At 45.6% G+C, this 26402-nt stretch overlaps 4 protein-coding genes across 5 annotated transcripts in view; 3 read left to right on the top strand and 1 right to left on the bottom strand.

Moving 5' to 3' along the window:
* odf3l2a (outer dense fiber of sperm tails 3-like 2a) overlaps positions 1–2534 on the top strand; it is a 3024-nt gene extending 490 nt beyond the window's left edge. The window contains exons 1-6 of the mRNA XM_020482346.2: positions 1–920; positions 1149–1259; positions 1493–1606; positions 1732–1858; positions 1949–2135; positions 2261–2534. The exon at positions 1–920 is cut by the window's left edge and continues 490 nt beyond it. Of these exons, the coding sequence (XP_020337935.2) occupies positions 878–920; positions 1149–1259; positions 1493–1606; positions 1732–1858; positions 1949–2135; positions 2261–2419 (741 nt within the window). The 5' untranslated portion in view covers positions 1–877 and the 3' untranslated portion in view covers positions 2420–2534. The remainder of the gene's footprint in view (positions 921–1148; positions 1260–1492; positions 1607–1731; positions 1859–1948; positions 2136–2260) is intronic.
* A 235-nt stretch (positions 2535–2769) lies between these two features.
* On the bottom strand, positions 2770–3518 carry LOC109887554 (interleukin-27 subunit beta-like). The gene is made up of 3 exons (XM_031823851.1): positions 3465–3518; positions 3095–3286; positions 2770–2919 (listed from the first exon to the last, which is right to left on the bottom strand). The coding sequence occupies exons 1-3, from the start codon at positions 3516–3518 to the stop codon at positions 2770–2772; spliced, it is 396 nt and encodes a 131-aa protein (XP_031679711.1).
* Positions 3519–6810: 3292 nt separating this feature from the next.
* LOC109890385 (splicing factor YJU2) lies at positions 6811–11665 on the top strand. Its single transcript, XM_031824249.1, has 8 exons — positions 6811–6941; positions 7394–7494; positions 7594–7738; positions 7838–7972; positions 8092–8273; positions 9641–9788; positions 9873–10044; positions 11074–11665. Exons 1-8 carry the CDS (start codon positions 6918–6920, stop codon positions 11196–11198), a joined length of 1032 nt encoding a protein of 343 aa, XP_031680109.1. The 5' UTR covers positions 6811–6917; the 3' UTR covers positions 11199–11665.
* A 2821-nt stretch (positions 11666–14486) lies between these two features.
* LOC109890558 (uncharacterized) lies at positions 14487–25557 on the top strand. 2 transcript variants are annotated; one of them, XM_031824248.1, is made up of 14 exons: positions 14487–14615; positions 16072–16318; positions 16503–16604; positions 16757–17009; positions 17133–17296; positions 17371–17476; positions 17808–17979; positions 18097–18216; positions 24182–24243; positions 24363–24429; positions 24533–24659; positions 24761–24917; positions 25111–25310; positions 25393–25557. In XM_031824248.1, exons 2-14 carry the CDS (start codon positions 16076–16078, stop codon positions 25432–25434), a joined length of 1815 nt encoding a protein of 604 aa, XP_031680108.1. In that variant the 5' UTR covers positions 14487–14615; positions 16072–16075; the 3' UTR covers positions 25435–25557. The 2 variants fall into 2 exon arrangements, with proteins under 2 accessions (XP_031680108.1, XP_020338074.1); XM_020482485.2 differs by lacking the exon at positions 14487–14615 and adding an exon at positions 14990–15361.
* The last annotated feature ends 845 nt before the right edge of the window (positions 25558–26402 follow it).

Below are 26402 nucleotides of genomic sequence, written 5' to 3'. Positions count from 1 at the left end.
GTCTTGGTAAATCTGAATTCTGTGGTTGTTTATGTATGTATGTTAAGCAGGAAGTTGCCCCAATATGTGCGATGATATCATATTGCTGAGTCTCCCTTTGAAGGGTCAGATTTGAAATATCCCTGCATCAGAGTCTGTACCAGAGAGACAGAGGGGTTTAATGGGTTTAAACCTCGGTCATCTGCGTGCCACAACATTATTAACCAGCTGAGCTAAAGCCTGTCTTCAGTCGCCAGGGAAGTGTACTCATCACATGGACATCGAGTCGCCTCTATGACACATGAACTCTAGGAAGAGAAGTGAGATGGTGATTCAGGTGTTCCCGGGGCTGCAGAATGGAGATAACGTTTCCTCAGCTTGTAAAGACCATCTATAATTCAGCCTATTAGGCTGTGTTTTTCCTGAAGAGGCTGGATGGTGCCGGGAGTGAATCAGTGACAGAACAGCAAAGAGTAAAGGGAAGGAAGAAGAGAGGAAAGAGAGAGAGAGAGATCTGTGTGCACGGAGTAGAGTTGTCAACTTATTCTGGGATACCTTTCGAGTGGTCTAACAAAGTTTTTTTTTCCCGAGTGGTCTAACAAAGTTTTGTCGACAGACGTGAAGCAGGAAGGACCCGTACAGAGGATATGTTTTGACTAACAGGGGATCAAACCAGACCGAATCTCTTCTCCTGCTTGTTATTGTTGTGCTGATTGGTGATTGCATTTCTAGCTGCCAGCAAATCACAGGGCTGCCCACACAGACACAACTGACTGCTCTGGGAGAAGGTCCCTCAGCATTCTCTGAGGGTTGGCAACCCTAGCTGGGAGTGACAGAAGAACAACGTGTAAAAGAGGAAGAGAGGAGGGTTTGGAAAATAGAGAGAGATCGACAAATCATGGAGGTTAAGAGACGTCCAATAATCGCTGGCAGAGAGAAAGGTTTGTTGAAGACATCTATTATGTAACATGTTTACATTACAACTTTAATTTAATTGACAGGGACCGTATTCAACACTGTCATATTTCTGTTTTTACATCAACGGAAAAGTGAAATGTAGAAGCTCTAGAAACTGGAGGAGCAGGAGTATGGAATTTGTATTTATTTTTGTTTTACATGACTGGAAAATAAACATGATCATTATCATCATCATCATTACTTGTTGCTAGGGCCAGGCCCCGGGCGCTATGCTCTCCCTCCAACCATTGGCTACATCAACCATGACCTCACCAAGCCCAGTAGCCCCGCCTACACCTTCCACAGACGTATGAGCAGCAACAGTAAGTCTCTGAGGTCAATCTCAGTATCTATCTCAGTATCTATCTCAGTGCCTATTTCTCTTGTATGGTGAGTAGACCTTATTCACACTGTTGCCATAAGGATTCACACTCCAGGCTAGTAGGGCAGGAAGCAGAAGTCTATGGAAAGTACTGCTGACATTTTCCTCACGTTTGACCTTTAAATTACCCTTTGACCTTTGTTATTATTAATTATTGTGTGTTCTTCTCCACAGTGGTCTCTGTGGATTGCAGTCCAGGACCCCAGTACCACATCGATGACAAGATGACCCGGTTCGGCCGCGTCGGTACCCCTTCTTACTCCATGCTCGGCAGGGCAAGACACTCCGGTGAGACTAGCTACTCCCTGAATCAGATAAATTGTTCAACCAAACTCTATTACCCCAGTGGGCTGCTGGACATTCTTTACATTCTTACTCTATCTCTCTCTCTCACCCCCCCCTCTCACTTCTAGCTGAACTCTTCCAGACTCCAGGTCCAGGTGCCTACAGCCCAGAGAAACCTCATCTCAGAACTCCCTCCTACACTATTGGCTCTCGGTCACGCTACCGTATAATGGATTCTGTGCCCGCCCCTAACCGGTACAAATGAAAGAGAGAGAGACAGTGAGAGAGGGAGAGCGGGTAAAGAGGGACCCTATATCATTCATATCATTCTAATCATCCTCCCAGGTACACCCTCCCTAACCTGCTGGGTTCCCAGGTGCCCCACAAGCCGTCCAGTGCCAGCTACAGCTTGGCGGGGCGCAGACAGGTTGGCGCTCCATCAGAAGACCTGTCCATGACCCCTGGACCAGGACGCTACAACAGTACTGACCCCAGCGTCTACCTCACACGACAGCCGTCCTTCTCTATGCAGGTTCATAGCTTTATCTTATATTTATGTAGGTATTTAATTAGCTTTTTAGCTATTTATTAATTAAATTAGAGTATCGGGATGCTTCCCTTAAAATAAAGTTGGATGTGATTTTAATTTTGATCCAGAGCCGGACTACCCGGCCCAGCGATCAGTCTCAGAAGCCTGGGCCAGGGACCCACAGCCCGGAGAAGGTCCTGCTCCACCTCCCCAGACCTCCTGCCTTCTCCCTGGGCATCAGACACTCAGAGTTCATTACTCCTCTGGTGGTGGTTGTTTCCGACTGATTTTTATTGGAGTTTCACACGAGTTTATGGAAATGCTGGAGTCAGTTCTGAGTTAAATGCCACTGTGTTGTTTTAATGAGCACATTTAACACAATGTTGGAAAAGTGAGTCACAAATAGAGTGTTTTTATTATCATTGTTAAGCCAAGTTGTGGATCTATGGGTGTGACCTGTGTTGATCTGTGTGTGTGTGTGTGTGTGTGTGTGTGTGTGTGTGTGTGTGTGTGTGTGTGTGTGTGTGTGTGTGTGTGTGTGTGTGTGTGTGTGTGTGTGTGTGTGTGTGTGTGTGTGTGTGTGTGTGTGTGTGTGTGTGTGTGTGTGTTTGTTATCTCAGTGTGTACATGTGTGTGTTCAGTGTGCAAGCATGGTGACAGTAATAGGTAGGCTCCAGTCACTGCTCTGTCCCAGCCACATCAGATCCATGGAACACACCTGAGCTCGATAATACCTCTCAGGAGACAGCCCTGGTAGAACTTTCTTGGTGTCCTCAAACGGATCCAACTACAGAGAGAAGGAGAGAGAGAAAGGGAGCCAGAGAGAGAGAGAGAGAGAGAGAGGGAGGGGGTAGGAGAGTGTCTCACACACACACGCACTCACACACACACACACACACACACTCACACACACACACACACACACACACACACACACACACACTATAAGAGTCTGCACTCACAGTGATCTCATGTGGGGTACCCTTGTTGTCCCAGTGGTATCTGACTTGGTACTTCAGGGGGAAGAGGGTGTGGTCGGACCAGGAAGGGGGAGGGTCCCACTTCACTAACATCTTCAGCTTCCCTGGTACGGCTTGCAAGGTCACATTCACGGGGGGGTCTGGCTTCACAGCTGGAGTTTGATACCAAAGACTCTATATTCTGTCCTCCCTGTGTAAATAGTGACTTGGATCAGGCAGACCCACCCCAGCCCTCACATCTTTACCAAACCCAAACTGTGAAGTACAGAGAGAGGCACACTCTACCTATCCTCACAACTGAAGAGAACAAAACAGAAACTGATGGAGAGGGCTACAGAGTACCAGAACCAACTAGTGGCTCACAGCCTGTCAATAAATCCAGACTGTTCTGCAAGGGAGAAACCATGTAGATGTAAAGACTGTGGTAGAGGCTTCCACAATAATATAGGCTTGACTAATCATATGAGGATACACACAAGGGAAAAAATGTTTAGCTGTGAAGACTGGCAAATGTTTCAATAACAAAGGAATCTTAAATTGGCATGCAAGATCCACACAGGGGAGAAATCTTATTGGTGCAAAGACTGTAGCAAATCGTTTGGCAACAAAGGAAACTTGACCATGCATATAAAAAATACACATGGGTCTGGAGAGGAGAAGTCTTATCAGTGCAAAGACTGTGGCAAATACTTCAACAAGAAGGCACACTTTACTAGACTTTAAAAAAAAAAAATTATTTCACCTTTATTTAACCAGGTAGGCTAGTTGAGAACAAGTTCTCATTTGCAACTGCGACCTGGCCAAGATAAAGCATAGCAGTGTGAACAGACAACACAGAGTTACACATGGAGTAAACAATTAACAAGTCAATAACACAGTAGAGAAAAAAAAGGGGAGTCTATATACATTGTGTGCAAAAAGGCATGAAGAGGTAGGCGAATAATTAGAATTTTGCAGATTAACACTGGGGTGATGAATGATCAGATGGTCATGTACAGGTAGAGATATTGGTGTGCAAAAGAGCAGAAAAGTAAATAAATAAAAACAGTATGGGGATGAGGTAGGTGAAAATGGGTGGGCTATTTACCAATAGACTATGTACAGCTGCAGCGATCGGTTAGCTGCTCAGATAGCAGATGTTTGAAGTTGGTGAGAGAGATAAAAGTCTCCAACTTCAGCGATTTTTGCAATTCGTTCCAGTCACAGGCAGCAGAGTACTGGAACGAAAGGCGGCCAAATGAGGTGTTGGCTTTAGGGATGACCAGTGAGATACACCTGCTGGAGCGCGTGCTACGGATGGGTGTTGCCATCGTGACCAGTGAACTGAGATAAGGCGGAGCTTTACCTAGCATGGACTTGTAGATGACCTGGAGCCAGTGGGTCTGGCGACTAATATGTAGCGAGGGCCAGCCGACTAGAGCATACAAGTCGCAGTGGTGGGTGGTATAAGGTGCTTTAGTGACAAAGCGGATGGCACTGTGATAAACTGCATCCAGTTTGCTGAGTAGAGTGTTGGAAGCAATTTTGTAGATGACGTCGCCAAAGTCGAGGATCGGTAGGATAGTCAGTTTTACTAGGGTAAGTTTGGCGGCGTGAGTGAAGGAGGCTTTGTTGCGGAATAGAAAGCCGACTCTTGATTTGATTTTCGATTGGAGATGTTTGATATGAGTCTGGAAGGAGAGTTTACAGTCTAGCCAGACACCTAGGTACTTATAGATGTCCACATATTCAAGGTCGGAACCATCCAGGGTGGTGATGCTAGTCGGGCATGCGGGTGCAGGCAGCAATCAGTTGAAAAGCATGCATTTGGTTTTACTAGCGTTTAAGAGCAGTTGGAGGCCACGGAAGGAGTGTTGTATGGCATTGAAGCTCGTTTGGAGGTTAGATAGCACAGTGTCCAAGGACGGGCCGGAAGTATATAGAATGGTGTCGTCTGCGTAGAGGTGGATCAGGGAATCGCCCGCAGCAAGAGCAACATTATTGATATATACAGAGAAAAGAGTCGGCCCGAGAATTGAACCGTGTGGCACCCCCATAGAGACTGCCAGAGGACCGGACAGCATGCCCTCCGATTTGACACACTGAACTCTGTCTGCAAAGTAATTGGTGAACCAGGCAGGGCAGTCATCCGAAAAACCGAGGCTACTGAGTCTGCCGATAAGAATATGGTGATTGACAGAGTCGAAAGCCTTGGCAAGGTCGATGAAGACGGCTGCACAGTACTGTCTTTTATCGATGGCGGTTATGATATCGTTTAGTACCTTGAGTGTGGCTGAGGTGCACCCGTGACCGGCTCGGAAACCGGATTGCACAGCGGAGAAGGTACGGTGGGATTCGAGATGGTCAGTGACCTGTTTGTTGACTTGGCTTTCGAAGACCTTAGATAGGCAGGGCAGGATGGATATAGGTCTGTAACAGTTTGGGTCCAGGGTGTCTCCCCCTTTGAAGAGGGGGATGACTGCGGCAGCTTTCCAATCCTTGGGGATCTCAGATGATATGGAAGAGACATAAGAAATTACATGCAGCGAAAATTAGTCGGTGTAAAGACTGGCAAATGTTTCAGCACAAAGGTTTACTTAATCAGACATACAAAGCTACACTCAGGAGAAAATCCTTATCACTGTAAGGACGTTGCCCATGTTTCAACCGTAAGGAAAACTTGACCCTCCATACAATATCTCACACGGGAGAAGTCTGACAGTTGTAATGAATGCGGCAAGTGCTTCAACAAGATGAGAAATTTGACCGTGCACATGAGATCTCACACAGGGGAGAAATCATATCAGTGCAGAGACTGACAAATGTTTTCCTTATAGGACAGGCTTGATAATGCATACCATGATACACAGAGGGGAGAAATCATTTCGCTGTAATGACTGTGGCAAATGCTTCAGACAGACAGCAACGCTGGGAAGACATTAAAGGTTGTCACAGCAAGTAGAGAATGAGGTGTCACTACAGACACTGGTTCGATTCCAGGCTTTATCATGACTGTCTGTGATTGTGAGTCCCAGATTTGGCAATTGTATGCTGTCATTGTAAATAATAAATTGTTCATAACTGAAGTTTACATTTTAAATAAAAACAATGTAAATAAAATTGACCAAGCATTTCATGTTAAATACAGGAAATGAATTGTATTGCTGTAAAAAAAAAAAAAACACTCTGGCAAATGTTTCAGTTGCTCATTAGCTTTCAGGTATCCTGTATGAAATAAAAGCCTTATCACAATGAGCCATTTAAAAGATCTTCAGGTCTGTTTTTATTCACGCTATAAACAACATTTATATTGTCGCAATCCTAGCTAATGAGCCACCTTACAATTCCCACCAAATAGGTTAACCCTGTTGGAAAAATGCAGTAGCGTGATTGCCTTTCACGCCAGCAACTCAGGTTCTATTCCCGTTCCCTCAGTTGACAAAAATATTTTATTAAGTTTTTCTTGTCATTCTGAAATCCTCTCTCTTATGATGGCAAATGTAATCCATAATTTATAATATTGCTGTGATGCAGATCCATGTTGACACTCGATTCCTTAGATAACGTAGTAGGGACTCAACCCCACGTTCATGTACACAATAATTGTTTTCAATTCAAATATAAATCATAAAACAATATTTATAGATTGAGTAAAATCAAATGCGTGTTTTTCTACATGAGCGACTTTTATTATATGAAGGCTGGACCTACCCCGGAAGCGGAAGTGATTTTCTGCTCTTCTCAGAGATCGCATTACAAGCAAGCTAGCTGTCACAGTTTATCCTTCCATTTCGTCGCTAAAGTTAGGTTTTATTTCACATTAAGAATGTCAGAAAGAAAAGTTTTAAACGTAAGTACAATTCTTATTTACTATGTCTTGATTTATTTTCAATTCGCTGAAAACGGGCAGTTGTTTTGCGAATGTAATGTTTGCTAGCTAGCAGCAAGCTGCGTGTTGTTAATCAGGCTTGGCCATTGAAGCAAACACCTCTCTATGCTCATGACACCAAGTTACACTAGTAGTAGTTAGATCAATACGCTTAGCTAGCTATATAGCTAGTAGTCGTACTCATTGTACTAGCAAACTAGCTGTTTCTTGCCTATCTTTCCTTATGAGGATATACTGATATAGAGCAGGCTCTTGCTGTAAACGTTGAATGTTTTCATCTCTTTATTTGAATTGTGTTTGTCTAATTATTGTATGTTTTCCTCTCGTTGTTGTAGCTACTGACTGATAAAGGCAATGTGAATCAGATATTTCGTAGTTAAATTGCACTGCTGACTGTGTTCGTTCCCCTGTAGAAATACTACCCGCCAGACTTCGACCCGGCTAAAATACCCAAACTCAAGCTCCCTAAAGACAGGCAGTATGTGGTCCGGCTGATGGCTCCCTTCAATATGAGGTATGTCAACACTCTACAACCCTTCCCAGAAACAGGTACCATGAGTTGTGAGTGCATGAATGACTGCGTGTGCCCTGCCCCTGCGTGTGTTTCTTGCAGGTGTAAGACTTGTGGGGAGTACATTTACAAGGGGAAGAAGTTCAACGCCCGTAAGGAGACTGTGATGAATGAGCTCTACATGGGACTGCCCATCTTCCGCTTCTACATCAAGTGTACACGATGCCTGGCCGAGATCACCTTTAAGGTAAATCTGTTTCTGCGTGTGTGTCTGTAGACTGAGACATAAAACATAAACTACGTCTTAGAACAGTTTGTGTACTCGCCCAGTGTGTGTTGTCTACAGACTGATCCGGAGAACACAGACTATGCCATGGAACACGGTGCCACAAGGAACTTCCAGGCGGAGAAACTTCTAGAGGAGGAGGAGAAGAAGATAACTAAGGACAGAGAGGAGGAAGAGTTGAACAACCCTATGAAGGTACACTTCTATAAACAATGCTGGAGAATCTGACAGACTGATGATATGTTCTCTACCAGGTTTCTGGAGAACCGTACCGATGTGTGTTGAAGAGCCGTGCTGATGATGATCCTTTCTAGGTGTTGGAGAACCGTACGCGGGACTCTAAGATGGAGATGGAGGTTCTGGAGAATCTTCAGGAGCTCAAGGAGTTGAACCAGAGACAGGCTTCGGTGGACTTCGAAGGAATGCTGGGAACATACAAAGAGCTGGAGCAGAGGACCAAAGAGCAGGAGAAGGAGGAGGACGAGAGGGAGACACGGTGAGTACAGACGGAGGGAGGGAGGAGGACGAGAGGGAGGCACGGTGAGTACAGACTGAGGGAGGGAGGAGGACGAGAGGGAGGCACGGTGAGTACAGACGGAGGGAGGGAGGAGGACGAGAGGGAGGCACGGTGAGTACAGACGGAGGGAGGGAGGAGGACGAGAGGGAGGCACGGTGAGTACAGACGGAGGGAGGGAGGAGGACGAGAGGGAGACACGGTGAGTACAGACGGAGGGAGGGAGGAGGACGAGAGGGAGGCACGGTGAGTACAGACAGACGGAGGGAGGGAGGAGGACGAGAGGGAGGCACGGTGAGTACAGACAGACGGAGGGAGGAGGACGAGAGGGAGGCACGGTGAGTACAGACGGAGGGAGGGAGGAGGACGAGAGGGAGACACGGTGAGTACAGATGGAGGGAGGGAGGAGGACGAGAGGGAGACACGGTGAGTACAGACGGAGGGAGGGAGGAGGACGAGAGGGAGACACGGTGAGTACGGACGGGGGGAGGGAGGAGGACGAGAGGGAGACACGGTGTGTACGGACGGAGGGAGGGAGGGAGGAGGACGAGAGGGAGACACTGTGTACGGAGGGAGGGAGGAGGACGAGAGGGAGACACGGTGAGTACAGACGGAGGGAGGGAGGAGGACGAGAGGGTGAGTACAGACGGAGGGAGGGAGGAGGACGAGAGGGTGAGTACAGACTGAGGGAGGGAGGAGGACGAGAGGGTGAGTACAGACGGAGGGAGGGAGGAGGACGAGAGGGTGAGTACAGACGGAGGGAGGGAGGAGGACGAGAGGGTGAGTACAGACGGAGGGAGGGAGGAGGACGAGAGGGTGAGTACAGACGGAGGGAGGGAGGAGGACGAGAGGGTGAGTACAGACGGAGGGAGGGAGGAGGACGAGAGGGTGAGTACAGACGGAGGGAGGGAGGAGGACGAGAGGGTGAGTACAGGTGGAGGGAGGGAGGAGGGCGAGAGGGTGAGTACAGACGGAGGGAGGGAGGAGGACGAGAGGGTGAGTACAGACGGAGGGAGGGAGGAGGACGAGAGGGTGAGTACAGACGGAGGGAGGGAGGAGGACGAGAGGGTGAGTACAGACGGAGGGAGGGAGGAGGACGAGAGGGTGAGTACAGGTGGAGGGAGGGAGGAGGGCGAGAGGGTGAGTACAGACGGAGGGAGGGAGGAGGACGAGAGGGTGAGTACAGACGGAGGGAGGGAGGAGGACGAGAGGGTGAGTACAGACGGAGGGAGGGAGGAGGACGAGAGGGAGACACGGTGAGTATAGAGAGGAATGATGAAGAGGTAAATTGTTAAGCAAAGCATAACAAAATGCATAAGCATAACAAAATGGTTATGTATGTGTTACAGGGAGATGCTAGAGAGAGCTCTAGTGAAGAGGTTAAGAGACTCCGACTCTGACTCAGACCAGGACGGCGAGAGCAGCAGCAGACCAAAGAAACCCAGCACAGACAGACCTACTGACATCCTCACCACAGACAGACTCACTGACCCACAGGTAACACACACACCAAACACACACAGGCCTCACAATACATGTTAACCAACATTCCTACTTATGTCCTGTGTGTTGTTTCTGCAGGGCCTGTCAGTGGGGGGGGTGAAGAAGGCCAAGGTGGAGAGCTGGGAGAGAAGTGTGGGGGGGCTGGGAGGTGGAGGGGCACTGGGATCACTGGTGGTGAGAAAGAAACCAGCGACCTCTGTCCCTAAACCTGATACCATAGTAACTCCTGCAGGCTCTAACACACAGACAGGTGAGCTATGGAGGCTTTAACATAAGCTTTATGGCAGGAACTGCAATATCGAAATGACTTCGTATACACCGAGGTGATTTCCTGCTTAAGGCGTCAGCATGCTTCAGTTCGTCAGGCGCCTAGCCAAACTAGTGTGCTTGTGCCCCTTTAAAAGACCTTTGCTCGAAAAATGAGAGAGAAAAACCAGTAATAGTATTTAGCATTTTGAGACATTGTAGCCAGCGTACACTTCCCCAAAATAGAACACAGGAAATCTGGCATACATTTATTATTATTATTTTGTTGTACTTTTTCTTCCCAATTTCGTGATGAATTGATCCAATTGGTAGTCAGTCTTGTCCCGTCACTGCAACTCCCATATGGACTCGGAAGAGGCAAAGGTCGAGAGTCACGCGTCCTCCGAAACACGTCCCCCACCAAGCCTCACTGCTGGCTTAACCCGTAATCCAGCTGCACCAATGTGTCGGAGGAAACACCGTACAGCTGGCAACCGAAGTCATTTTGACGAGGAGATCTTAGTCGTGCAATTTTACATCTAACTTAAGATGTTTGGTGCAGTATTTCTCAATGAAAACATTTGCATTAAAAAAATTAGGGGTCTCTCGTTGAATAACAACATACTTTATTGAAGAATCTCTACTGTTGACCAATCACCGACGAAGGGGCGTCGACTTAGGCTCTGAACTTCAGCTGTTCGGGCACACACAATAATTTTTCCTGGAGGCAAGCCTGAAAAACCCTCACTGAAAACAGACCAAAACAGCCATAATATATGCAAGAAGTCTTCCAGCTGTGAAGCATGCGGACGCCTTTACAGCAGTCAATAACAACAGGATTCAAGACTGTCAACGCTGTCGTTATTGGCTCTTACCAATGCCTCAATGGACAGTGCAGCCTGAGAGGAGACAATTGTAGCAGTATTTTGTCTGTTAGCACCTCAGGAAGTCACTCTGCTCTACATGTTGTAGGGCTGAAGATACTTTTACTGCTATTTCTGTCATTCTAACCTCTGTACTTTCTGCTTTGCAGTTTCAAAGGCAGCTGCTATTGTACCGACGGCGGCTACTAAGCCAATCACAGCACAGAATGGGTCGTCGTCGCTCAGCCTCCTGGGGGCGTATTCCGACAGTGATGACAGCAACAACAGTGAATGAGAGAGAGGCTGGCGACGCTTTGGCTAATCAAAAGGCTCAGTCTGTCTGAACTTTGTGATATGGAAATGTGTTGATATGATGTTGGGCCATTCACCTGTTCCACACAACCCAAAACGGTTTGGGATTTTCAAGATCACAACACAAGGATGGTTATTAGGTGTAACAAAGGGGTAAGCAATTTGATTCCTGTGATGATTTAAAACTGCTGTAGTTGTTTTGGAGTCAATAGTTAGCGGCCTGAATTTTATCATCCTGCTTTGTGACCCTTACCCCCAATGTAATTAGTTTTCACCTGTGATTTTAGAAAATATATTTTGAAATGTTCATCTACCAACTACCCTCCAACTTTGTAAAGGTGTAAGTCATGTTTTGACTTTTCATTAAATACTTATTTTCTTTTGTGCCCTACCCAATCTGAATACAATGTCTGACTTTTCTGGAGTCATTAAAATGTACTTTAGGTCCTAGCTAAGTGTTTTTTTTAAATTTATTTTTAATTTTTGTTTTTTTTACAGTTTTGTGTTATTGGGCAGGGGTCTCTGAACTGGTCCTGGAGAGACACTAGGTGTGGAGGTTGTAAATGTAGGCCTGTGTTGCAGATAAACAAAAATAACATTTGTATTTCTAGCCTTTTATTTAACTAGGCATGTCAGTTAAGAACAAATTCTTATTTACAATGACGGCCTAGGAACAGTGGGTTAACTGCCTTGTTCAAGGGCAGAACAGATTTGTACCTTGTCAATTGGGATTCAATCTAGCAACCTTTCGGTTACTGGCCCAATGCTCTAACCACTAGGCTACCTGCCACAAAGAATAGAGTTTACTTGATAATTTCCTCTACACACGACTTTACCCAAAGACCTCAATTCTCAGCTGTAATAGGCCGCTTTTGTAAGTTTAGAACATGAAATCAATTTGACAGAAGCAGATAACTTGAAGTTCAATCAAGCATGTACAGCATGTCAACTCTCTGCCTGCACATTCATTGTGACACGCTTGCATAGTGTTGTGGCTCTGTTGAAACAGATGTGGTTAAGGCGGTTCAAATGTATTGCTGGCTACTAATGCGTTTGGAATGAAAGATGACACTCGATGCCTGATCAACATTACCATCTGCCGGTGTGGTAGGGTACGTTTCCGAAAGGGGTTTGGCATGTTCTTTATTTGAGCTGCTGAGCTCTCCTGGCAGGCTGGCACGTGCCCTGTAGGTGGAGTTTTTGTTTATTGCTAAAAAACACTTTTTTTTAGGTGAATAGAATAAAATGTATACATTTAGCCAAAACATTCAAAGACAGCCTGTGTTAAATAGTATAAATATAAGCCAAAGTTTTTGTTTTTTTGTCAAAAAAATCTGAAATGTTGGCCATTCATTCTCAGATTTGCTCAGATGTCACTATGTGGTGAAGATCTCTGAGCCCTTGCCTCACACTGATTGTCATGATAAAGATGATTCAGATCCAGTAGGAGTGACATTTTTGGAGAAAGTGGACCCCTGCCTTTTGGCTGACCCATATGTGGTTTCTGGTTGGGTGAAAATGGAATTGGGTTGAATCAGTGAAGGTAACCTGAAGTGGACTTGTGGTTCTTTTTTTGTGTTTCTTCCACCCAGACGGAACTGAGGACAAGACCTGTTACTTGCTTTGCTCTCAGAAACAGGGTGCCGTTGAAAGGAGTGATTACTGGGGTAAGGGTGGAGGTGGAGCAACTGAAATAGATGATTCCCGGTGTCTGTGATGCCTGCCATTTGGTGCAACGCAGACCCGGTTGCGAGCATGGTGAAACAGAAGAGTCACTGTCTGTCCTTTTGAGTTTTAATTCTGAGTCGTTACCTGACAAAATCATGTTAGGCTATATCAGTTATCCCGTAAGAGCTTTTGTGCCGAACCCACTACTGTGTTTCAGGTGCCAAGCTTATGGTCATGTTGCGGCAGTGTAGAAGGGAGATTCCTATATGTGAGAAGTGTGCAGGAGGGCATGGGACAAATGACTTTGTAGCATCAGTAAAGCAGTATGTGTTAACTGTAGGGTAGCCCTTGGTCATAACTATCAGTTCCATTACACATAAGAGGCATTAGACGAAGGAGTCTTCTGTAGGGGGGAGTTTTGTTAAGAACTACAAAGCTCGGTCTGAACATTAACATGTATGGTTTTAGAAGCATAAGGACCTTATCTTTCATATAAAAACAAGAGTTTTAATTGATACAACTTTATAGTGCTAGGGTTAAGATTCCCACATGGCCATATTTCCATGTTACAGCTCTTGTTTACAGAAAAATACTGTCAGCTGCAACTGTGTTAGAGGTACTGCTTTTAAACACAGCAAGGTGACCGGGGACAATTGTATGGTTAAACAGTACAAATAAGGCCTACACTCTAAACATTAGGGGTTCAACAAGGGTTCTTTTAAGATCCTCAAAGTTCTTAGAAGAACCTTAGGGTTCTTGGAACTCAAAATGGCCCCCAATAGGTTCTTCCAAGAACCCCATAGGAGGTCGGGTTCATGGTGGAACCTCCTTAGGTTCCTGCAATAACCCCCACCAACTAACTGCCCAACTGAAACATTTCGATTTGAAAAGACAGGTACATAACTGAGAATTTTTAAAGATTTCCTACATTTTTAGGTAAGGTTTGTCCCTTGTATGATCTAAATTGATATTGTTTTATCATGATACCATCTATCTTTCTTTACATATTTGTGCAAATCTTTCTAAAAACAGAAAATGGACACAATTCAATGGATATCAATCAACAGAGGTAAGAATATGTAGGCTATAAGAATATTCTAAATAAAAACTTTTGATAATGCTTTTCATATACATACCTTGTCCATAATGTAGAGGCCTATGGGATATTTGAAGAAGTAAGGGAGGAGGATGGTAAATGTGATCTGCATAACATACCAATACCAATTGACATATCTTTGTATGCCTCGTCTGTATACTTAGACACAAAAGTGAGCATTTCACTGTACCCTGCAATTACAAATGCGACTGCATGTGACAAAAAAATAATCTAATCTAACTGGTAAAACAGTGGACAGTAAGTGTATATTTTGCATTTGTGATATTATTTTGATGTGATATGAAAGTAGAAGTATTTATGTTTCTAGAACAATACTGCAATTGAGAATCGATTCACATTTAGATGGAGTATTTGTCTGTTTTGGCTTCCAGAGCCAATTCACCAATTAAACAGAACATGTAAGGTCCTTGGACTAATGAGTAACGTTAGGCTTCTTTAGTCCAATATTGGGCTAACTGTAGGGGTGCTCATGTTCCTGGGGATCAGAAGTCTCCAGTGCCAGAGAGACAGGTTGAAGTTGCCATGATCAGAGCTGTACAGAAGGTGTCGTATGCTGAGGCAGTGAAGAAAGTAGAGGAAGATGTGTCAAGGGTAAGGGATCCTAAGAGGCTCCAGGTGAGTTGTAGAATTTTGCCAGTACAGAGTGATAGGCCTATGAATGCAGTGTGCTTCAGTAAGGTTGGCTTTTTAGTGTTTATTGCTGTCAACTGTCCTGCAGGAATAGAATGTAAAATCACAGAAAATAGGTGTTGTGGTGGCAGCTGCAGAGAAGTACTTGGGTTTACAAGATTTTAAAGCAGGACGGTGTCCCGTCCTTCCAGACCCTCTGCCTGGTATAGGATCAGATAGGTTCAAAATAGTGGAATGGAGTGGTGGCTTTTTTAACGAGTGAAGGGTTGGTTGGCAATTCTTTTTTTGTATTACGAAGTATAATGGATTTATACTCCAGACCATTTGGTGGCGGTAATGGGCCATTAATATTGGATGCCAACCGCCGTTAAACCCCACCGAATAATACTTTCTTGTAGCTAGCTAACCCTTTTTATTATAGCTCAGTGAGATAACCATTTCGGACTAAAATAGTCGAATTAGTTAGCTAGATAGAAATTGTAACTTTAGCCAACTAGCTAGCTAGCTTGCTAACTGAAATAATATTCTACAAAATGCATTTAATCTTTGTTTTAAACTGACGTAGCGTAGTTAATTTACGTTGGTGGCAGGCAAACTTGTTTTCTTCAGCTCAATCGAGGGAAGTTAACAAGCTAACGTTAGCTAGCTACAATGACATTTCTGTGAATTCATGGGGGGTGGACACACAATTAAATACGTAATTGGCTGACGGCCCCGATTTCCATCAAAACGTAAGTATCGTTTTTATATTATGCAAATATAAGTTGCATAGCTAACGTTAGCTAGTTAACGTTATGTCTTCAATGTTGCACCAAACATGACTAACGTTAGCTAGCTAGCTAACATCAGCTGATTATAGCTAGCCAAACATTCGTAGTAGGTAACGTTAAATCCATGACTGAGTAGCTTGTCAGTCGCTTTCCAGATTCAAACGAAATATAGCCTTCTTGTAAATATAAAAATATGGAAATACAGTATATCTAACCAGATAACAAACAGTTACTACTCTCAAACGTTAGTTTGATGAATGCATTCCAGTTCAGCTACCTAGCTTTATCTAGCTCCGATCCTCCTGTCACAAAGCAAAGGATACATAGGTAGCTAGTGTGATTGAAAGAGTCCTTTCTTTTGTTCAATATGTTATATATATGGGCCTTTAAACAACTAGGGCCCAGAGTTTTTCCTGCTCAGGTCTATCATGCCCACTGCCCCCATACCAAGCAAGTTATGTAATTCGTTACATTAGAACTTTAATATTCCTCTTAGATAAATTGTCTGACCTACCCTGATCACTTGCATTGTCCAATGACTGACTGCCAGACCCAGTGTATTATTCCCTCTGTTTTTACTGATTCCATTGTCACGGTAAGCACATTATTGGAAGTGTTGACAGTGTTTGTTAGATACGATGTAATATTCTGATTTATTCTCCTTCCCTCAGACCCATGGCAAAGTGGTTAAAGGACTACCTGAACTTCGGCAGCCGTCGTGACGCCCCCCAGCTTCCGCGTCCTGACTACACAGAGAGTGAGATCCTGAGGGCCTACAGAGCCCAGAAAGACCTGGACTTTGAAGACCCCTACCAGAGCGTAGAGAAACCACAAAATGGCTGCTACGGTGGCTGCAGGGGGACAGTAAGCCTGCATGCATTTCCTGCCTTCGCTTCTGTCCTTCCCAACGATGCAGAGGTGGGAAATGTTATATCTTCTGCTGTTATTACAGCAGAGGAGGCTGGTTGGCAGAGATATATAGGAGGACTGGCTCAATGTAATTGTTGGAATGGGGTGGATTTAACAGTATCAAACACATGGCTTTACAGGTGTTATGACCATGTTATTACAGGTCTTTAAAGGTTGTTATAATGTATTCCAGGTGAAGGTGGTGTCTCCCAAACACAGGCTGATCAAGGTGGATTCTCAGGAGTTCAGTCGCAGTAAGATCCCCCTGAGCCCCGTCACCATCCACCAGGAACCGGTATGGCATGACAGTTGTTGTTTTTATTGTTGATCTCCCTCTTTCATGTTCTTTGTATCCACATGATTCTCCTCATTTATGGCTGACTCTTTTTAGTATTTTGAAATATTTTTTTTCTCACTATCCCACCCACCCTCCATCACTCTCTTCAGGTGCTTCCCTCTGCTCCTACAGTAGTAGGGGACTCCGACACTGTCTACTCGGACCCGTTTGATGCCAGACCAGTTCCACGGCTTAGAGCAGATTGGGAGCCTAACCCTAACCCACACCTTTCCTTGGGCCTCAGCCCCATCACCAGTCCTACCCTGGTAGCCTTCAGCCCTAACCCTATCCTAGGTCTCAGTCTCCGTCCAGGGGACAGCAGCAGCTACATGGAACCCTTTGAAGCCCAGAGGGTCATCACAGGTTGGTTACTTTTAGCTGTTGCCTACACACCCACACATTGGACTTCACGCCTGGCTGTCTAAAATGACTGACATACTACTGAGATGCATAGACTCACAGTTAATCAATTGATTGTGTGTGTAGAGCTCCAGCAGGGCCCAGAGCGGGGCCGACCAGGAGTGGGCAGTGGAAGGGTTGTGGTTGGGATCGGAGATCAACTCTATGATGACCCCTACGATGAGAGAACTCGACATCGCCATCGGGAAGCGCCACCGCAGCAGGGGAGAGAGTTCCTCAGGGACGAACCGGTAACAATCTTCTTCTTCTTCTTCTCTGTTTTGATTTCATCATCCTCCTACATCCTCTCCTCTTCCTCTTCCAGAGAGAGGTCAGAGAGAGCAGGCTGCCCCAGGACGATGAGAGACCAGCAGAGGAGTACGACCAGCCCTGGGAATGGAAGAAGGACAAAATCTCCAAAGCTCTAGCAGGTAGATATCTAATAGAGGAAAGCATCACTGAATTGTTGGGCTCTAAATACATAATCTCTAAAGTAGACCAGTGCTATGCTCTATTCTGGTGTAGGAGGCACTCAGTAGATGCTGCAGTTTTACATTTTAGTCATTTAGCCGACATTCTTATCCAGAGCGATTTACAGGACCAATCAGAGTTCAGTGCCTTGCTCAAGGGCACATTTTTCACCTAGTCTGCGCCGGGATTCGAACCAGCGACCTTTCGGTAACTGGCTCAAATCTCTTAACCGCTAGACTACCTGTTGCCCAGCTATTTAAGTAGTTGGCTAATAAAACTCTCCATTTGTAGTTAAGTTTGAGGGGGCAGAGTGGGAGAAGTCGTTCGGCCAGTCAGACCAGGCCAAACTACCCAGGACCAGCCCCACAGCCCCAGGGGGCACAGCCAACCTTCGGAGGCCTGGTGACACCCCCCCTATCCTGGGTGAGAGAGTGGACCCCTGCCTGCCCCTGGAGAGACAGGTGTAAGTTCCTCCCCTCAACCGCTGACACTCAGTATAATTTAAGAAGCTCCCCCTGGCCGTGTGTCACAATTTTGTGTCCCTTGCTATGCGTCACACGGTAATATGTCCCCCTTGCAGGTGGTACCACGGTGCTGTGAGTCGTGCGGAGGCAGAGGCTCTACTGACGTTGTGCAAAGAGAGTTCCTACCTGGTGAGGAAGAGCCAGACCTGCCCACAAGACTACTCTCTCTCCCTCAGGTACCTTTACACACTCTCCCTCTCTCATTCTCCTGGTGTTATTTTTTTTGTTCGTTTGTTTTTCTCCACAATTTTGTGGTATCCAATTGGTAGTTAGTCTTATCCCATCGCTGCAACTCCCGTACGGACTCGGGAGCGGCGAAGATCGAGAGCCGTGCGTCCCCCGAAACACAACCCAGCCAAGCCGCACTGCTTCTTGACACAACGCCCTCTTAACCTGGAAGCCAGCCACACCAATGTGTCGGAAGAAACACCTGGCGACCATGTCAGCTTGCATTGCGCCTGGCCCGCCACAGGAGTCGCTAATGCGCGATGGGACAAGGACATCCCTGCCGGCCAAACCCTCCCCTAAAACGGACGATGCTGGGCAATTGTGCGCCGCCCCATGGGTCCGGGCGCGGCCAGCTGCGACAGAGCCTGGACTTGACCCAGGATCTCTAGTGCCTTATACCACTGGACCACTCAGGAAGCCTTCCTGATGTTCTACATTATGCCAATCACATCATCATAAATGTGTTTTCCATGGGTTTTCCATATTTATCTAGGCCCTAATAAGGTGTTAAGTTTTTTTTTCTCACTTTTATTTAACCAGGTAGGCTAGTTGAGAACAAGTTCTCATTTGCAACTGCGACCTGGCCAAGATAAAGCAAAGCAGTGTGACACAGACAACAACAGAGTTACACATGGAGTTAACAATAAACAAGTCAATGAGACAGTAGAAAAAATTAAGTCTCTATACAGTGTGTGCAAAAGGCATGAGGAGGTAGGCAATAAATAGGCCATAGTAGCGAATAATTACAATTTAGCAGATTAACACTGGAGTGATAAATGAGCAGTTGATGTGCAAATAAAGCAGAAAAGTAAATCAAATGAAAACAGTATGGGGATGAGGTAGGTAGATTGGGTGGGCTATTTACAGATGGACTATGTACAGCTGCAGCCATCGGTTAGCTGCTCAGATAGTTGATGTTTAAAGTTGGTGAGGGAAATCTATGGTCAACTTCAGCGATTTTTGCAATTCGTTCCAGTCACTGGCAGCAGAGATCTGGAAGGAAAGGCAGCCAAATGAGGTGTTGGCTTTGGGGATGATCAATGAGATATACCTGCTGGAACATGTGCTACGGGTGGTTGTTATCGTGACCAGTGAACTGAGATAAGGCGGAACTTTACCTAGCATAGACTTATAGATGACCTGGAGCCAGGCGACGAATATGTAGCGAGGGCCAGCCGACTAGAGCATACAGGTCGCAGTGGTGGGTGGTATAAGGTGATTTGGTAACAAAACAGATGGCACTGTGATAGACTGCATCCAGTTTGCTGAGTAGAGTGTTGGAAGCTATTTTGTAGATGACATCACCGAAGTCGAGGATCGGTAGGATAGTCAGTTTTACTAGGGTAAGTTTAGTGGCGTGAGTGCAGGAGGCTTTGTTGCGAAATAGAAAGACGATTCTAGATTTGATTTTAGATTGGAGATGTTTGATATGAGTCTGGAAGGAGAGTTTACAGTCTAGCCAAACACCTAGGTATTTATAGTTGTCCACATATTCTAGGTCGGAACCGTCCAGGGTGGTGATGCTAGTCGGGCGGGCGGGTGCTGGCAGCGAACGGTTGAAAAGCATACATTTGGTTTTACTAGAGTTTAAGAGCGGTTGGAGGCCACGGAAAGAGTGTTGTATGGCATTGAAGCTCGTTTGGAGGTTAGTTAGCACAGTGTCCAAGGAAGGGCCAGAAGTATACAGAATGGTGTCGTCTGCGTAGAGGTGGATCAGGGAATCGCCCGCAGCAAGAGTAACATCATTGATGTATACAGAGAAAAGAGTCAGCCCGAGAATTGAACCCCGTGGCACCCCCATAGACTGCCAGAGGACCGGACAACATGCCATCCGATTTGACACACTGAACTCTGTCTGCAAAGTAGTTGGTGAACCAGGTGAGGCAGTCATTAGAAAAAGCAAGTCTGCCGATAAGAATAAGGTGATTGACAGAGTCGAAAGCCTTTGCCAGGTCGATGAAGACGGCTGCACAGTACTGTCTTTTCTCGATGGCGGTTATGATATCGTTTAGTACCTTGAGCGTGGCTGAGGTGCACCCGTGACCGGCTTGGAAGCTGGATTGCACAGCGGAGAAGGTGCGGTGGGATTCGAAATGGTCAGTGATCTGTTTATTAACTTGGCTTTCGAAGACTTTAGACAGGGCAGAATGAATATAGGTCTGTAACAGTTTGGGTCTATGGTGTCACCCCCTTTGAAAAGGGGAATGACTGCGGCTGCTTTCCAATCTTTAGGGATCTCGAACGATATGAGAGGTTGAACAGGCTAGTAATAGGGGTTGCAACAATGGCGGCGGATAGTTTTAGAAATAGAGGGTCCAGATTGTCTAGCCCAGCTGATTTGTATGGGTCCAGGTTTTGCAGCTCTTTCAGAACATCTGCAATCTGGATTTGGGTGAAGGAGAAGCTGGGAGAGGCTCGGGCGAGTAGCTGCGGGGGAGGCGGAGCTGTTGGCCGGGGTAGGAGTAGCCAGGAGGAAGGCATGGCCAGCCGTTGAGAAATGCTTATTGAAATTGTCAATTATCGTTGATTTATCAGTGGTGACCGTGTTACCTAGCCTCAGTGCAGTGGGCAGCTGGGAGGAGGTGCTCTTGTAACGCTGCTCTCTCTTTTTCTCTCTCCTCTCTTTCAGGAGTTGTCAGGGCTTCATGCATATGAAGTTCACTCGGAGTTCAGAGAGTTGTTACGTCCTGGGAGAGAACAGTCCTCCATTCTCCTCTGTACCAGAGGTCATTCACTACTACACCATGCACAAACTACCTATCAGAGGAGCTGAACACCTGTCTCTGCTCTACCCTGTCATAGTACAGACCCTCTGACCCTTCTCCACTCATTATCAGCATCCCAACTGGCACCCTAATCCCTCCGTAGTGCACTACTTTAGTGCACTCTGATCAAAAGTAGTGCACTATATAGGCAATAGAGTGGGACACGGCTATATGTGATACTATTACAGAAGGTGCTGTCGTCTGCGGAGATGCTAACATGGCTGCTGTGGAACTGTGTGACGTTATTCTTAGAGCGTCAACATGGTTCTGGTAGAAACCACAATGGTTAAACTGTATATGGCCAAAGGCAAATGCTGTAACAGAGCAGGTTACTGTATGTCAATAGTGTTATTGATCATCTGTCTGGCACATTGATTAGCTAGCTGTACCAGGGTGGGAGTTTCATCCAATAGTGCTATACAGTAGAATGCTACATCGCTATAGTGGAAAGCTATTATAGAAATGTGTGCTTGAAAGCTATTTCAGTACTTCTATGTATGAATGCTGGTATTATACCCCGAGTGTACAAAATATTAGGAACACCTTCCTGATATTGAGTTGCACCCCCTTTTGCCCTCTGTACAGCCTCAGTTCGCCGGGGCATGGACTACAAGGTGTTGAAAGCGCTCCACAGGGATACTGGCCCATGTTGACTCCAATGCTTCCCACACTTCCCAAATTGGATGTCCTTTGAGTGGTGGACCATTCTTGATACACACAAACTGTTGAGTGTAAAAAACCCAGCAGTGTTGCAGTTCTTGACACACTCAAATCGGAGTGCCTACTACCGTATCCTGTTCAAAGGCATTTAAATATTTTGTCTTGAGACAATGTCTGAATTGTCTCAAGGCTTAAATTATCCTCCTTTAACCTGTCTCCTCCACTTCATAGACACAGATGACATCAATAAGGGATCATTAGCGTTCGCCTAGTCGGAATGTAATGGGAAGAGCAGGTGTTCCTAATGTTTTGTGCACTCAGTGTAGTGTGTTAAAGTGTGAATGTTTTTTGGACTTTGATCATGAAAGCTAAAGAATAATAGGTAGGTTTGTTACTGTGGTGCTGTTTGTAAGGTTTTCTTGTGTTCTATGAAAATAAAGTGTGATTTTGTTTTAAAAAACCTTAAGTCTAACCCCATTTACACAGGTAGAGGGAAGGGATAAGGGTTGTTCAGATAAATATATTTCCTACTTTCCATTGTCCATACTAATATAATTGCTTCGTTCTAATTGGTATGCTAGTGTTTAAATTGGAATTGCAAGAGAAATCGAAACAATACCCGCATGTGCGTTCAATGACGTCCTCATTATGAACGCGTTTCACATCACAGTGAGTGACATGATGATACAGATTCCGGAGTCACCATAGCAACCACCAGGGGTCAGTATCAGTGCAAACAAGGATAAACATCAAGGGTGCGTTCGTAAATTCACTTTGACTGGCTATTTAGGGTGTGGTTGTAAATTCAATCTGGAGTGCCAGTCTGCGCTCAGACTGCGTTCTGGGCATTCATAAATTTGTTTCGCTCTCGGAGCGTTCAGAGCGCACACTGGACGATTTGGCTAGCAGTCAAGCACCCAAGCTAACTGGCTAAAGGTGGCTAGATTGGGTGCTTGACTACTCACAGGCTGAAATTGGCTAGATTGCTAGCTACTTCCAGACACATGAGTAGATTATGCTTTTTAGATGTTATCTAGAGCGTTTGTGACGAACTGCTGGTGGCAATTTCATCGTTTTTTTTGCCATCGTCTACCAACCGGTAATATTCAATGGGTGTTGCGCGTTCGTAAATGCATCAGTTATTCAGTGCTCTGGCACAAACGAGAGTGCTCTGAAATTGGAGTAGTTAGCAAGAGTGCATTTACGAACGCACCCCTACTCAGATTTCAGTGCATTCTAGCGCGTGTATCAGAGCGCAGAATAACTAGCTAATGAATGTATGAACGCACAACACCTGTTGAATACTACACGTATCAGGAAATGTCGGGAAAAAAACGTTATTAAATTGTTGCCAGCAACACAGTTACAGTCCACCAACTCTAGATGACATGAGCCTAGCCTGCTCTGCTTGGGCAAGTAAAATGGTCAGAGTGAGGTGTTCTCTCATTTATGTCTGGAAGTAGCAAGCAAGCCAACTTTAGCCAGTTATATTGGGTGCTCGACTGCCGTTGTGTGGTCAGAATGCTCGGATCAACCCTACTCCTCGGCCAGAGCGTCAACTGTGCGCTCTGAATTTACGAACGGACAATCTGACATTTTTCTAAATTTACGAACGCACAGAGCGCACTCTGGCACTCCAGAGCGAATTTACGAACACACCCCAAATTGATCGCGAGGCAGCGGCAGGTAGGCGACGTGATAAAATAACGTGATGATGTGTGCAAATATTTTAGGCTGCTCATCGTGGATATTGCGTTTACTTTATTAAAAACACATCTGGTTAATACAGTGTACTCATGAACTGATGTTATCATTGTTCAAGGTGAATTATTCCTACTGTAGTAGTAAATAAAGTCGGTGGCAACTTGGCATCCAGTGCATAGTTGACAGCATATTTGAGAGAAAGTTGAAAATATTTTCTTACTAGTGGTCATGTTTATGCCATTGTTAGGCTATTTACATGTCATAATGAGGTGTCAATGTTAGGCTATTTACATGTCATAATGAGGTGTCATTGTTAGGCTATTTACATGTCATAATGAGGTGTTATTGTCACCCCTTTGACTTTGTACTTGTCTCCCATTGAAGAAAAGGTGTGTGTGCACTGTGTTCAGAGACATTTAAAGGAAAGTACAATAAACCAGTGGAGGCTGCTGAGGGGAGCAAGGCACTTAATAATGGCTGGAAAGGAGTTAATGGAATGGCATCTTACACGTGGAAACCATGTGTTTGATGTATTTGATACCATTCCACCAATTCCTCTCCAGCCATTACCACGAGCCCGTCATCCCCAATTAAGGTTCCACCAACCTCCTGTGCAATAAACAGTCATCTTTTTGTTATGCTTCAGCAGCTCGCGTATCCATGACTACCCGGATGGTGCAACTCGCTCAGCCCAAACCCAACCTGCTCCGATTCCCTGACCGGTACTGCCACACAAACACATGCACACGCACACTGACAGACTGACTGATTATTTTCCTTCCAGACGGTCAGTCTACTGGCTAGATGAACTCCCACCTGAAAGAAATGGCTCCACCACCACGTTTGGTAAGATCACTCTCTTTCTGTCCTTATCCCTTTTTCACTCTCTTTCTGTCTCTATGATGTTTGTGTTGTGGATAATTGACTTTATAATGACCTTTTTAATGTTACTGTTTTTGTTGTAGAGTTGACGCCCCACTGGTCCCAGCTGTGTGGCAGGAAGCGGCTTAATTCTGGGTTCGAACAGAGCAGGTGCGACTTCATATTGTGTCATAATGTTGTACAGTATGTTAATGATGTGTATAATGCATGATGTCTATGATGACTATTGATGACTCTCCTCCTCCCTCTCCAGATCATCTCCCCAATGGGAGGTCAGTGTAGCAGCTCTGAGTGCCTATCCATCCAATAGAGTGTGTTCTCTGGCTTTGCCCCGCTTCCCCACCGCAGGCTGGGTATCTGACTGCCCCCTACTGGCCTCCGTGAGCAACACACACACCTCAATGTATAACCCTCTATCTGTGTCTCTCTATATCTAGCTATCTCTCTTGTTTCCTCTCTTTGTATGTGTCTCTCTCTCTAGCTGAGCAGAGCGGTGCAGACTGCAGTAGCCAGTCCTAGGGTCTGCCAGTTGGCCTGTCCCGAGCAGAGGCAGGGTCTCTATTCGCCCCATTCATCCAAGACCTCACTGGCACCCCCCCACCCAGCTGCAACCTCCTCCCGACTACAGCTCCTTGCCAGTAAGACACTTAGGATACCTCGTATTTACCTCAGACAGTAACATTTAGTAACGGCCATCCAACTACATTGCAAAGTAAATGTGGTGTTCATTTTTAGCCTGAAAATTGTCGCTACTCTACCTGTCTCGCACACACTCTCTCTTTTTCCATTACTCTCTCCGTCTCCTTCCTCCTCCCACCTCCCCTCTCCCAGTCCCTATGTCTGACCACCCCCAGTATGCCCAGGACCGTCCAGTCATCTGGCCAGTGCCGGGGCCAGTGAGGAAGGCAGTAGCCAGTGAGAGGGTGCAGGCCCTTTCACAGCCCAACCAGCGGAAGGCACTGTTCCAAGGCTACAACCCGTACACGGTTACCCTAGCTGCACGCTCCGCTAGCGCCTCGCCGCGCCTACAGGTGAGCTGTGTTTCTCTCATTTACTCATTCATTTAAATAATTTAATAAAAATGTCATTAGTTTGTCTGTTTGTTTATTACAGGAGCTTTGTCTGCCCCTGCCGCGGAAATGCAAGGGCAAATAGACGAATGCATCTCATCTCACACCTCTACAGTACCCCCAGCCGCCTCTTCTTCAGATACTCTGTCTCCTGTACAGCATGTCCCTGATCACCACTGCTCCATAATAAAGACCCTCTATGATCTCATTGAGGCATGTTGCTGGGTCTTTGTTCTGGTCCAACGGGACCGCTGGCTTTAGAAGGTGGATTGTTTAGTGCTGCGACGTTCAACAGCGGGCTGATCATTTAACTGAACAGAAGTGACTTTTACTATCACCAAATGGGAGTTGTCACAGACCTAGAATATTACAACGCACATTAAACATAAAGAGAACCACCTGAATGTAAAAGTGTACCTTATATCTTTTAGTGTGCAATTGTAGATTGTGACAGATGTAGGAAACCTGAAAAGGGATGTAATATCCTTTACGAATATTCCCTCTCCTGTTAACCCGCTACTGCACATAGTTGCACTAAGGCAACAGAAACCATTTTGACCCCACAACCTCCCATGTGAATTGTTTTAAATTGAACAATCCAATGAGGTGCAGAGGTTGGAATGATGTATCAATTTGGGCAGGGAACTTCTTCCAGGAAACAACAAAAACATGTGAGCACATGGTAAGAAACATTTTAACTTTTTTTTTTACCCCTTTTTCATGGTATCCAATTGGTTGTTACAGTCTTGTCTCATCGCTGCAACGCCCATACAGACTCACACAGGGACATTCTATGAGCAAAGGGAGCCTAATGGAGCAGTTTGATCATACCCTCTGATAGTGAGGACAGTCAGCTTGAGGACAGTGACAGCGAAGAAGAGTGGACCCCAGAATCTGGTTGGATAGGCAGTGAAATACTAGGTTATGCCCAACTTGCATTTTCTTAGGAAAAGAGTGCTTGTTTCTACTATATTTCACTTAATACATGTTCTGTTTCTGATTTTCCTTTGTGTTTTAGCCTACCTTTATGGCACAGCGTTGCCCTGAGGCAAC

The sequence above is a fragment of the Oncorhynchus kisutch genome, linkage group LG5, assembly GCF_002021735.2.
Source record: "Oncorhynchus kisutch isolate 150728-3 linkage group LG5, Okis_V2, whole genome shotgun sequence".
Taxonomy (NCBI): Eukaryota; Metazoa; Chordata; class Actinopteri; order Salmoniformes; family Salmonidae; genus Oncorhynchus; species Oncorhynchus kisutch.
This window is presented reverse-complemented; position numbering and strand designations above follow the sequence as displayed.